This window comes from Sorex fumeus, unplaced genomic scaffold, assembly GCF_029834395.1.
Source record: "Sorex fumeus unplaced genomic scaffold, SorFum_2.1 ptg000002l, whole genome shotgun sequence".
Taxonomy (NCBI): Eukaryota; Metazoa; Chordata; class Mammalia; order Eulipotyphla; family Soricidae; genus Sorex; species Sorex fumeus.
In genome coordinates this window covers 41,744,280-41,757,983 of record NW_026606059.1, presented here as the reverse complement: position 1 = coordinate 41,757,983, position 13,704 = coordinate 41,744,280, and the positions used below count along the sequence as shown (strand labels likewise).

The 13,704-nt window shown below is 37.5% G+C and overlaps 1 protein-coding gene and 1 non-coding gene across 2 annotated transcripts in view; both read right to left on the bottom strand.

Moving 5' to 3' along the window:
- Positions 1–13,704, bottom strand: part of FAM135B (family with sequence similarity 135 member B) — a 350,355-nt gene that overhangs the window by 174,168 nt on the left and 162,483 nt on the right. Inside the window, exon 3 of the mRNA XM_056134964.1 lies at positions 2,737–2,816. Within this exon, the coding sequence (XP_055990939.1) occupies positions 2,737–2,816 (80 nt within the window). The remainder of the gene's footprint in view (positions 1–2,736; positions 2,817–13,704) is intronic.
- LOC130022944 (U6 spliceosomal RNA) lies at positions 7,883–7,985 on the bottom strand. The gene has a single exon (XR_008792339.1). It is a non-coding gene; the product is annotated as a U6 spliceosomal RNA (small nuclear RNA).

The following is a 13,704-nucleotide window of genomic DNA, read 5'->3' as shown; positions in this document are numbered from 1 at the left end:
TATAATGGTTTGGGTGCCTTGGTCTTGCAGTTGGCCAACCTGAGTTTGGTCCCAGCACTTCATACAGTCCCCTAAGAATGGCCAGGAGGGATTTCTGAGCACAGAGCCAGAATTGTACTGTTGGGTTTGCCCCCAGATAACCCCCATCAAGAAAAATTTAAAAAGCCATCAGCTTGCTCAGTTACAGATATATGCTCAGCCTCAAATGGAAACACAAACTCAGCCATCTCTTTAGGCTTAAAATAAGATCCAAATTCAAGAGGAAACATAAGTGAAGCCATGTCTTAAGCCAGAATCTCCACTATGCCATCCTGTGCTGAGATCTTAGCTGAAAGCAGTGTATGTGTGAACTAGCCAAACCCTGTCAACGCTAAATATAAAGAGAAAATAAACCATCACTTTAAGCTAGTGACTTTTAAAGTGCTACCACAATTGCTAACTGAAAAAATTACATGTCTGGGAAACTCACCTTGAGAGAACAATCAGCAACCTATCTACTATTCATCATGGAGAAATTCTTATTATAATTATTGCTGGCTTCTATGCTAGCATTTTGTTCTAAATATTATGACCATGTAAAACTCAAGGGCAAACCAAGTGCATCATAATTAACCCTGCATCAAAGGAGACCAAAGAAGAAATTGACTTTTCAAAATAATTTGCATTTGATTTTTCTTTTCTTTGTCTCAGCATGATACCATCACAAGTCCTGCGTGTTTTAGCTAAATCCAGCTACTAGGAGCCCTATGATCCTCTCTGTCATGTAGTGGAACAGTCAACCCTGAGAGGAGACTCAACAGACATTGTTATTTCAACCATGACACATGAATGTCATGGTCTTACCAGGATCTTGGTGACAACTTTCATTAGAAGAGTATTCACCATTTATTTTGGCCCAATCATACAAAACCTCATACAAAAGACTTGCTGTGTGCAAGATCAAGTACATTTATGAGCCAGATAAGCTTATGCAAAATCTATTTTACTTCATAATAAACCCGGTTGACCCGAGTTCAATTCTTCTGCCCCCTCTTAGAGAACCCAGCAAGCTACCGAGAGTATCTGGCCCATACGGCAAAGCCTGGCAAGCTACCCGTGATGTATTCGATATGACAAACACAGTAACAAGTCTCACAATGTTACAGGGCCTGCTCGAGCAAATCGATGAACAACGGGAAGACAGTGACAGTGACAGTGAATCTTAAAACATGAATATACAGAGGATGCATATTTATTTGTTTCTTTCGTTTTTCATTTTAACATTTGATTTTTTTCTCAGGTGAAGAAATGAAGCTCAAACTGTCAATGCCAGATGTCAAATGTTAGTTTGTACACTGTCAGGATTCAAATATCCTCCCTCTCTCACCTCCGTGAACCTGCATGAAATCAGGGTGGGTAGGCATAGGTGGTATTAAAGTACCTTCTCCTTTCACACAAGAGCATAGATAGGAAGAGATTATGGTAGCATTATGGTAGTATAGAAAATTCATTAGTAAAACTTAACACTGCTCAGAGCCGGAGGACAGCCAACAGCCAGCAGCATCTTTATCTTCTCAATTCACAAGCTTCAGACAACCTATTAACAACAGCCATTGACTTCTTCATGTTCTCATACATGTTCTGAGTAGCCTATTCTGTCCCATGCTCCTCACATCTCCTCCAAGGTAGAGTTAAGCATACTACAGTGCTACACTTCTAACTTGTGATTATTCAATTGCATTCAATTTCACTTACCATAAAATCATGTCCAGCAATATATTGACCTTATTGTCAGGGTTATTCTAATGAATTTTAAAAGGTTAGCTATGCCCATGACAGAAAATTTACTGAACTTAGTGTCTAAAATATTTCTGGATACCTTCATTTGTGTTGTTCAAGTCTAGCACATTCCCCATATATCATGTCTTCTTAATATATCTCTCCTACATCTTCCTAAGACCTGTCTTATTTACACTCTCTTTCAAACTCAACTATGTACACATTTCTACTGATCAATCTTGACGGCTCTGTTTCTTATAGAATACATCATATATTTCTGACTCATTACTGTATTTCACTGAATACCTGCTTATAGCCCTGGCTACTGACTAATATTCTAACTTCCTCAAGTTCAGAACCAAGAGGTTGGATTGATCTGACAGTTGGTATGTGGTATGCCTTATATGTGGCCGACCCAGATTCAATCCCTGATTTCCAGTCACCTGAGCTACATCAGGCATCATCCCTGAGTGCACAACAAAGAGTAAGCCTTGTGCATAGCTGGATGCATTTTATCAAACAAAAATAGATCTGAACTGAGCTGTACTAGGTTTTCCTTTCTTTAAACTATGAGTGCTACATTTGGTTCTTCATTGTGCATAGAAAGTGATAGCTTTGTTCCTTATTTATCTGGTCTTTTACACCTTACTTATTATCAAAATTACAAAAAAAAATTCTCAGCCTAATTGTTGAGTGACATTTCCCAAACTTTCCTTTCATGACTTGATTGTGGCCAACTCTCCACAGCCATGTTTGTTTTAAGTACTGGTTAGAGAATCATTTTTCTTGGCAAATTCTCCTTGTAACAGTGAACACTCCAACAGTCAGTCTCCTCCTCCTGCTCACTTATCCAACATTTAACAACTCTTTGTTTGGTGAGTACCTCTGTGTACTTGACACTTTGCTATGCCCTGACATCAGAGATAAATGAAGGAATAATAAGTAAAAACAAGTACCCACTGCCACTCTCATGCTCACCTGTTTGTCCAACGATAGAGGCACTCAGCCTGTGGGGAATCCGCGAGGACACCTTCAAGGTCACTCGGATTTGATAATACCTAGGAAATACCAGAAGACAGGTTGTTGGAAATCATACTTCTTGTCTGGGCTTTATTGAAGAATACTGACACTCAGTCTTGAATGCCAAGAAATTTCTATGCAGCATGCATTACTATCTCACATCAAAAATCAATGTATTCCAAGGCCATAGAGATAGTACGGGGCTAAAACACTTGCCTTACAAGCTACCAACATACATTTGTCTTGCAACACATATGGTCTCCTTAACATCACCAGTAATGATCCCTGAACAGAGAGTCAGGAATAATCCCTGAAAACAACTGGGTATAGCACACCCCCCATACACCTCTCTAAGGGGAGGGGGAAGCATTTTTCAAGAAAAATGGGAAATGGTATGGTGGGGTCAAGTTGGATAAAGGAAAATCTCACTTGAGATTGTGCAAGAATGATAAAAATTGATGATGGAAAAAATAGAGAAAAAGAATAGATGAACCTTGGGACACAGATATATTTTGGGTGTGGTTTTCCTTTGTCAGAAAAGTCCATTTTTACAGAATAGGAGCTTCAATTATAGAAAATTAAATTCTAATTTTATTTCTGATTCTGTCACAAAGAATTTTTTAAGCAAAGGAGTTTCTACTTCTGGTTATACTTTCACTTTTCCTAGTTTATATCTGTATTCTTATTTTAATATTTCACTTCATTCCTAAATTCCATATGTTTGAGACATTGTGAATATTTCAACACTCTCAGTAACACTCTGATCTGTCCTCTTTTGCCATAGTACACAGGTAAACTTTGAAATCCTATGACTTGAATTAAATGGCCCCTTTTACTTGCAAGCACTTGGGAATAATTACAGCATTGTAATTGTTCTCTGTTTCCATAGTGCAATGAAGTGTGACTAAATTGATTCAGACTGAAGTAAAATAGTCCTGAAATATATCAGTATCCCATAGCTCACTGGGTACACAGTGGGGGTTTCTCTGATATTGATTCCATTCTACTGTGCACATGATCACAGAACACTTAAAAATATTGAGAATATGAATCATGTTGAACTAAGTAGTACAAAAGCACAAACATTATATGAAAAGTTTTAGCTCAGATGACAGCTTTTGAGAGATGTGCGGTTTGGAGTACATCATGGAACTTCTTCCAACTGGTTTTATTATTATTATTTAAGGAGGATTTTGTTGTCTGTGATTTTAAAAAAAAATCTTAGGCAACAAATCATAGAGGGAAATATATATATATACATACATATATATACATATATATATATATATATATATATATATATATATCCCGTAGAGTCTGGCAAGCTACCAAAAGTATCCCGCCCACATGGCAGAGCCAGGCACGTTCCCTGTGGTGTATTCGATATGCCAAAAACAGTAACAATAACAGGTCTCATTCCCCTGAACCTGAAAGAGCCTCCAATATGGCAGGATTGGGAAAGATGAGTAAGGAGAGGCTGCTAAAAACTCAGGACTGGGATGAATGGAGACATTACTGGCACCCACTCGAGTAAATTGATGAACAATGGGATGACAGTGATACAGTAAATAAGGATTTTAAAATAAATTAAGCAAAACAACAAAACAAAGATAAAATTCTTGACATCTGCGTCCAAAAAAATATAATGTACATTTACTTTTTTCAGTCTTCCCACTCAACTTTATGTATAAAACCAACATGATTAAAGATCTTCTTTCTCTCTTTCCTTTTCTTTTCTTATTGACTCACCATGAGGTACACAGTTACAAAGCTGTTCATAATTGGGTTTCAGTCACAGAATGTTCCAATACTCATCCCTTCACTAGGGTACATTTTCCACCAAAAGTTCCCAGATTCTCTCCTGCTACCCTCCCCATCTGCCCCACACCTGAACCTCTATGCCTCAGTCTGCCTCTATGTCTGTCTGTCTGTCTGTTTGTCTGTCTGTCTCTCTCTCTCTCTCTCTCTCTCTCTCTCTAAAGAAGTTTCTCAATACAAAGAGCATCACCAGATAGGGACCTTAGGATCTAAAGATTGGCAGGGATGGTAATTTTATAGCTACTTGATTTCTTTTTGCCTCATATTCCTCAGACACAAGAAGTCAATAAGCCAGAAATGTTAAAGGTTAAAAAGAAAGCGGACAAACAAAAGAAATGGCTTTCTCTAGCCAAAGTATAGATAGAAGCAACCTAGCAGAGAGAAAAAAAATTGACAGCAGTCATTCCATCCCAGCCAACCAATACAGGAAAAAACAGCCTCAGCTCCACCAACGTTTGTAAGTGCAATGGAGAAGAGCATTGATATATACCCATATTGCTAAAGAATGATCTAACACAGTATTTTCACATGTCCTTAGTACTACTGAACCTAACTTCAAGTACTGTATCATCATCTTGAACTTATATTTATAAGAATATGCTGGGGAAAAAAATAACTTAGGTTTCTCTTTGTCCTAATTAAACAGAAAACTTATACTTAGCCTTTACCAAATCCCTTCTCTTGACACAAAATTTTGGACAGATTACAAATTAAAATCCAAAATATACTGCAGGGGCATGGCATACGAGACAGCAAGCTGAACAGGCATCCATGGGTAAATGGAACATCTCCTCCTCAACCAAGGTGCCCACATGAGCACCTAGGCCAGAGGGGACCCCTGTGGATTTAGAAGTGTGCCAGATGTAGAATAGTACATGACCTAAAGCAATGCCGCCCCTCCCCCTCCCCAGGCACACGGTTAGGTTAATCTCTCCACAGAGTTTCCAACTAGAAACAGATTTTAAACAACAAATAACGTAACTCAGTGAGAACCTTTCAGACTTCTAACCTCCAAAATTTTTAGAGAATAAATTTGTTATTTTAACCACAAAATTTGTAGCAGTTGATTATAGTAATCATAGCATATGCATTTATGTCTTACAGAATATTTTCCTCATAACAAAACAGATAGGATAGATGATTTACTTCCACATTAGCAATATATAAACTGTGATTTAGAGATGTTAAACAATTTTTTTCCATAACCATACTGTTAGTAAAAGTGAAGTATAAGTTTAAAGTATGGGACCAGGTGACTGAAAACAAGCTTGTATCTGGAGAGAAACACACAATTCAGTGCATTAAACTTCCTAACTTCACTCCATTCCCTGGTCATATTTTTTTTCACTTATAGCTCATTTAACTCTTTATTTGACCATATATATATATATATATATATATATATATATATATATCTGTTCTCTAAAGGAAACTGGAATAAAAATTCTATCTTTGTATTATTTTGTGTTTGTTAGAACCCTTATCATTCATGGAGAGAAAGGCATATGGTAATAATGGGCTTTAGTTTGTTGTATAAATATCCATCACCATCAGCTTCTGGGGAGATAATCCATCACCCATTCCTCTATATTTTAAGCAACTAACATAGTGCTCCAAATAGATGTCACTTACGCAATGCTAGGGGATAATAAATGAATGACAGATTAACTGAAATTCAATAACTTTATACCGATATTTTGATACTCCCTCCAAAAACACAGGGATACAATCCTGACATCTATAATTCCGTGAGTGACTCAGAATCCACAGGCAATTTTTATGTAAAATTAATGGAACTAAAAATAATATTCAATAATAGAGGGGCCAGAGTGATGGTACAGCAGGCAGGGCATTTGCTTTGCAAGGGCTGAACCCAGATTTCACCCCTAGAACTCCATATGGTACCCCAAACCTGCCAGGAGTGATCCCTGAGCACAGAGACAGGAGTAAACTCTAAGCACCATCAGGTATGATCTCCAAACAAAAAAATAAAATAATAATAGAAAGAGTCTTATAATCTTTCCTCATAATCAATTTCATATCAGGTATGTGATGAAATAACCAATTGGCCCAGGAACTTTGGTTGTGACTTAAAATATATATCGTTGTTTGTGAAAAGGTTAAAACTGAAAATCTGGAGTAGGTTTCAATGCCAAACAGAAAAACTAGAGAAAGAGTTAAGGTAATAATGTTCTTTCACGTGCATAGAAGTACCTGTCTCATCCTGCTAGAATAAGCATGAGGTATGAACCGGACAGAAAGTAAAACTCTGGGCTTTACAATAAAGAAAATATTATATTGGTACTATTTAAAACAAATATGAAACAGACATCATTCTCCCACTTCAACCATCTCTTCTAAAAGTGTAATCTACTCTTTAATCTTATAGCTCTGGGCCATTTTTTCTTTCCATAGAAGTTTCTTTTTATTTTGAATTAGAAACAGCAGAATGAAGTGGTTTGTAGCTGAAACAAACTCCATAAGAAAGAAAAGTGGAGCACTTGCTCATCCAACAAAAGACCAGACTCTCAAACTTGAAGCCTACTGTCCCATCACCCCTGGACAGGGTTCAAGTACAGATTCACAGGTGGGAAGGTGGGTACAATCAAATCCCAGGGAGTTAACAGCTGGCAGACCTCCAAAAAAAGTACTGAGATGCTTGTGGTAATACTAGTGCATTAAAAAAACTGTAAAATTCAATTTGTGACATTTTAATGCTATATAATGATGTTCACATGTCACTGTCACTGTCACTGTCCTCCCGTTGTTCATGGATTTGCTCAAGCGGGCCCAGTAACATCTCCAATGGAGACTTTGTTGTTACTGTGTTTGGCATATCGAATACATCACAGGTAGCTTGCCAGGCTCAAGTCCACATGAGTGGAAATGAACCTCGTCCCCTTGCCTCAAAGGCAATATAACAGAGAAGATAGAACTCTGAATTCTGAAATTTAACCTATAGGTATGTGACCCTGAAAATATTCTAATACTCATAAACTTGATTTCCTCATACAGAAATCAGATGACATTAACAGTAATGTGCCTCAGATACAAGTAATGAGAGTCAAGTGACTACAAGTATGTAGCTTATGTGTTGAAGTATGGGTCAATTGTGGAGTACATGTCTTGCAAGTATGATGATCTGTGTTCAAACCCTGATAATACACACACATGCACACACACACAGAGAAAGAGAGAGAGAGAGAGAGAGAGAGAGAGAGAGAGAGTAGAAAGAAAAATAACTGAACTAAGTCAGTTCTCAAGAACATGTAAAGAGCTCAATGTGTTTTTTTGTTTATTTGTTTTTAATTTGTGTGTCATCCTTGAGCAGGGGCCATGCTAATCTTCTCTGTATCGTTCCAATTTTAGTATATGTGCTGCCAAAGCGAAGTGGTTTGTAGCTGAAACAAATTCCATAAGAAAGAAAAGTGGAGCACTTGCACATTACTTGCACATTAATGTCATCTGATTTCTGTATGAGGAAATCAAGTTCATGAATATTAGAATATTTTCAGGGTCACATACCTATAGGTTAAATTTATAAATTTAGGGCATCACATTTAGTATATGTGCTGCCCGACCAGGGCTCCGGCAGCCAAAGACCTCCAGGACCAGCCACCACCATGCTGAGACCACTCTCTGCACACATGAAGGTACTGGCAGAGGGACAAAGTCACGCGGGTTCCGGGGCCGAGATCTCCAAGCCTACTCGGATTTGGGCCGAGCATCCTCCACCCAGATCCTCCAAATTCCAGTAGGCGGGGGTCACACCTACCAACTGGCCCCCTGATGCCGTATAATCCCATCAACGGCCAAAACTCAGAGACTATAAAAACCAGCTCCTGGAACCGCGCAGCCGCAAATGCGGCCGCGCGACATCTTATTATGACATATTATTATCTCATTTCTACTTTGGACAAACTGGCAGGTTACCGTATGTAGCCTGCCCACACGGCAGAGTCTGGCAAACTCCCTGTGGCGTACCCAATATGCCAAATACCAGTAACAATGATGGATCTCATTCTCTTAAAGAGCCTTGAATATAATCTCAGGGCTATGATGAAGGAGACGTTACTGGGGCCTGCTCGAGGCAGTCGATGATTTGTGATTTGTGATTTGATTTGTTTTTAATTTGTGCAAGATGAGGCTGGAAAAATAGTACAGCTGGTAGGGTGCTTACTTTGCATGTGCCAGACCCAGATTGAATCTCCAGTATCCCTTATAGTCACTAGACCACAACCAGTAATTCCTGAGTGCAGACCCAGTAGTAATCCTGAGCATCACCAGGTTTGGCACAAAAACAAAAACAAAATGGAGCCATGTTTTGTGGGAATGGAGAGACAGTACTGTAGGGAAGGCACTTGCCTTACACAAAGCTGACGTGGGTCTAATCTTTGACATCCCATAGAGTACCCTGAGTCCTCCAGGAATGACTCCTGAGTGCAGAGCAAGGTGTAAACCTTAAGCACCATCAGTGAAAGTAACATTAAAATTATTTATACATATTTATTGGTTTGGGGGCCATCACTGTCACTGTCCTCCCGTTGTTCATCGATTTGCTTGAGCAGGCCCAGTAACATCTCCATTGGAGACTTTGTTGTTACTGTGTTTGGCATATCGAATACATCACTGGTAGCTTGCCAGGCTCTGCCATGCGGGCAAGATACTCTTGGTAGCTTGCCAGGCTCTCCAAGAGGGGCAGAGGAATCGAACTCAGGTCGGCCATGTTGGCTGCATGCAAGGCAAACGCCCTACCACTGTGCTATCCCTCCAGCCCTTGGGGGCCATATATACATAAATATGATATGTGTGTATGTGTGTATGAAACATGTTTATAGTGCATGCCAAATATTAAGTATAAATGAATGTTTTTAGATGAAAATAACAATGATAAAAGTAATCATTGTAAGCAATAATTGAAAGTAATCATGAAAGAATCATAATCATAATAATAACATAATAATTATGATGATGCTTTGACACTTTGGTTTCTCTTTTAAGAAAATAATGGACCTACTAAACTCATTCTCTTTTCATGCAGATATTTAAGGAACCAGTAAACTGGTTGCTTCCTTTTATTTCAGGGATTCTGTAAAAATTCAGTACTTTAAGTACAGCCAAAATTACAAAGATGAAGGTTGGCCAACTTAAACTGGGTCTTGTCTAAGTCTACATGAGTCCCAGGAGAGAGCAGAGAAAGGAATCTTGCCATGGAAACAGACCTGGATTTGGAGGGTCCTTCTAGCAATTTCAACCAACCAAACTGCAATCAACATGAGAGGTAAGGAGGAAAGAATGCTTAGGTCTGGGTATGTGAGATTACCCAGGCCACCCCAATGGTTCTGGATCCTCTAGGGTTATACAAATCTTGCTCAGAAAACTCTGTGGATGGGACCAATGGTCCAGTTAAGGATCATACTGGGCTTTGCTACCTGCAAGGCATGGGATTTATCTTCTATACTATATTTCACCATCTCTTTTTAAAAGAAATATAACATGAATGTGAAAATAATTTTATTGCTAAACAATAGAGATAAAGCATTCAATAATGCATGGAGGGGATCATTATTTTTAGCTGCTACCTTTACTTCCAGTAATGCACATTAATTAGAATAAGGTTTGTAATTTAAAACTTAAAATAGGTTGTTAATCCTCAGTTGTCAAGTGGAATATAAGAGCATAATTAACAACACATAACAAATTGGAAATGGTCTTAGGACTTCTAAGGAATTCATCAAACTCAACAACAAATAATAAATAAGTTCATCAAAAAGTGGGAAATAACATAAAGTGATATTTTTCAAAAAGAGATAAATAGTAAACAAAAACATGAAAAATGTTCAATTATCACTTATTATTATAGAAATTAATATCAAAACAGTGGCAAGGTATCACCATATACCAGTGAGGGCAACACATAAAAAAATTCTAAAAATAAAAATAAATGCTGTTAGGAATGTGGAGAAAAAGGAACGCTTACTCACTGTTGGTAGAAAACTAAATTTAACTAATCTTATGAAAAACAGTATTGAGATTTCTTAAAACACTGAAAATAGAATTACCATATGACCTAGCAATTCTAAGTATCTATGCAGACACAAAAATATCAAACCAAAAGGATAAGAAGATATCTATGTTCATTGCAAAATCATTTACAAATAGCCAAGATCTGAAAACAGATGAAATGTCCAACAACAGATGAGCTGATAAAGATATAGTCTGTATATAAAATGGAATATGTAAAAAAGTTGAAATCTATATGTCCATTTTAAGAAAAGGAGAAATATTTCCTTTTTGCATAACATAGACATAATTGGAGACAGTCAAGCTAAGTGAGAAAAGGCAGGATAAAGACAAATACTGGATAATTATACTCACATGAATATATAAAGAATCAAACAAGGTAATTAATACAAATAAATCCTAGGCACTGTCCACATATCTTGTATTACAAAGCAGCAGGTGGCTGAAAGGGTCCAGTAAATTCTGATGGAGGAATATTGGCACTTGATGGCAATTGTAATAAGATAACATTGTATCCCTAAGGCCTATATATAAAGTTTACACTTATGTAAACCACTAGCATGCCAGTAAAGAAAAATTAAAAATAAAAGATTCCTCAGGTTGGAGGATGGAGCTTTATCCTGTATTATCCTCCTCCCCCATTATAATAAGAAATCTAATTCTCTTAGTCAACTCTTTCACCAGCTTGTTTGGCACTCAAAGTTTCTAAAGTGAGCGCAGTAAAGCTTTTTTTAAAATATTGTTTGATCCTTTCCATAGCTTACTTTAGTCTCAATCCTGGGAACTATTACAGAAGTGGAAAAAATATAAAGGACTATTGTTTTCCAGTTTATTGAGATGTATTTGAAGAAAACAAAGTGTGAGTTTAAGGTGTATAATGTGGTGGTGTATAATGTAGTGAATAGATGCATACAGATATAGAGATATATATGTTGCAAAATTAGGCAATTTTTGACTATACTATACACCATTGCTAACTGTTCTTTATTTAAATTGACTTTAACATGTTTTTATATTGTTTTGCTTGGAAGTCTAAATCCCTGGTGGTGCTCAAGATTACTCTTGGCTCTGCACTCGAGATTACTCCTAGAGGAGTTCAGGGAATCACATGCGGCATCAGGGATCAAACCCAGGTTCAGCAGGCAACAAGAGTGCCCAATCCTCTGTACTATCTCTCCATCCCTTCGTTATTTTTTCTTTGTTTAGTTTAAAGTTGCAAGAGCTGATGATATTCAGAAAAGTTTTGTAAATACAGAATGGCAGAATAACGTCAATAAAGCTAATCATATGTATCCTATTATCACAAATTTTGATTTGCTAGTATCTCAGCTAGTGAGCTTTCACACTGCCTTTTCCAGCAGGCCACCTGGCACTCTGTGGAACTTTAGACTTATAACTGGCTTACTCTGAAAGTGAGAACCTGTTGTCCTTCAGAAAAACTTTCTAGCCTCACTGGGAAAGCACCAATCCTGCTAGTAAAAAAAAAAAAAATGATGTGTCAAAAAGTCTGAGAAAAAAAAGAAAGAAAAATCTACAAGGGGAAAAAGAAACAATGAAACAATTGATACTTTTTAGTACTCACTTATAGACTGAATAATCTTTCTGATAATGTCCATCAACCCAAACAGTAATACAAACCATAGTTCATGTACAAAACATTGTACAATGGTGTTTGGGTTCTTTTCTGGCATGTGGCTGACCTAGGTTTGATACCTGGCATCCCATCCCATAAGGTCCCTCAGATGCCCAGGAGTGATTCCTAAGAGCAGATCCAGTAATAACTCCTGAACACCAGGAAGTGTGGCCCCCAAACAAATAATATAATAGTATACAATGTCACCTTTATTGATCTCAAGTTAGTAGCTTCAAATTGGCCACAGTAGATGTGCTTACAACATCAAAGTTTATATTTCAACGCCAATACCAACAATATGGTAGTAATAACAAAAGAAACAAACATTGTCCTCCCGTTGTTCATCAATTTGCTCCAGCGGGTCCAGTAACGTCTCCAATTTGAGACTTGTCTCCATTTTGAGACATGTTGTTACTGTGTTTGGCATATTAAATACACTCTCGGTAGCTTGCCAGACTCTCCAAGAGGAGCAGAGGACTCAAACCCGGCCTGGCCGGGCTGGCTGCGTGCAAGGCAAATGCCCTACCACTGTGCTGTCGCTCCAGCCCGGTAGTAATAAAGTACCCCTATTTATATAAGAAGGCACCTTAAGGAACTCAGGTAGGCAAAACAAACCATGACATTGGAAATGCTATCTATTAAAATGCAGGTTGTCAAGGTGACTAAATACTAAAATGTGCCTCCCCATCTCTGCTTCTCCCCCTGAAATTTTTATTGCACTGGCAGGTGGACCTGTTGTTCCCATAAAATTAGTCAGTCCAGATGGCGTCTCGATTTATTTGATTGGCCATGTGTCTATTTTGCTCAAAAAAGATGGTCACACCAGTCTCGATATCACTTAGAAATATTTTCAGTAAAATGAGATGCTTTTCCTTTAAAAAAAAAAAAAAGCCAGTGCAGTACAAATCTCTCACAAGATATGTGGTGTATAGTACATATTCAACAGGTATCTGTTTACTTTCTTTTGATTGTAATAATTTTTAATCTTATTTGCATTTGTGTTGTTTAATTAAGTGAAACTGAATTAAGGCAGATCATTCAAGCTCTCACACTGCTTGAAATGGCATAATTTTAAATCTCGGACCAGAAAATATGCTCTGCAGTATTACACTGTGACATGCCTTCTCTACTTATTATTATATTTATTGATTTTCAGATATTGCTTATGGGTAGTAGATGTGGGAAAAAGGAAGAAGATTCCAACGGATACTCTACTGAGCTAGTTTACATGATAGATAACCCACTGCTCCTTCTCCTTCTGATTCATTATCTAATCTATAGTAACACTATTTTTAGACATAATTTAGTCTTAATACATTTATTATTATTATTAACAAATTATAAAGATCTTTAACAATTAAGGCAATACATCATTGTATTGTTGCTTTCAGATAATGCATAAATATCAATGAAAACAACCATAATGTCAGAATAAGGCACCATACTAGGGT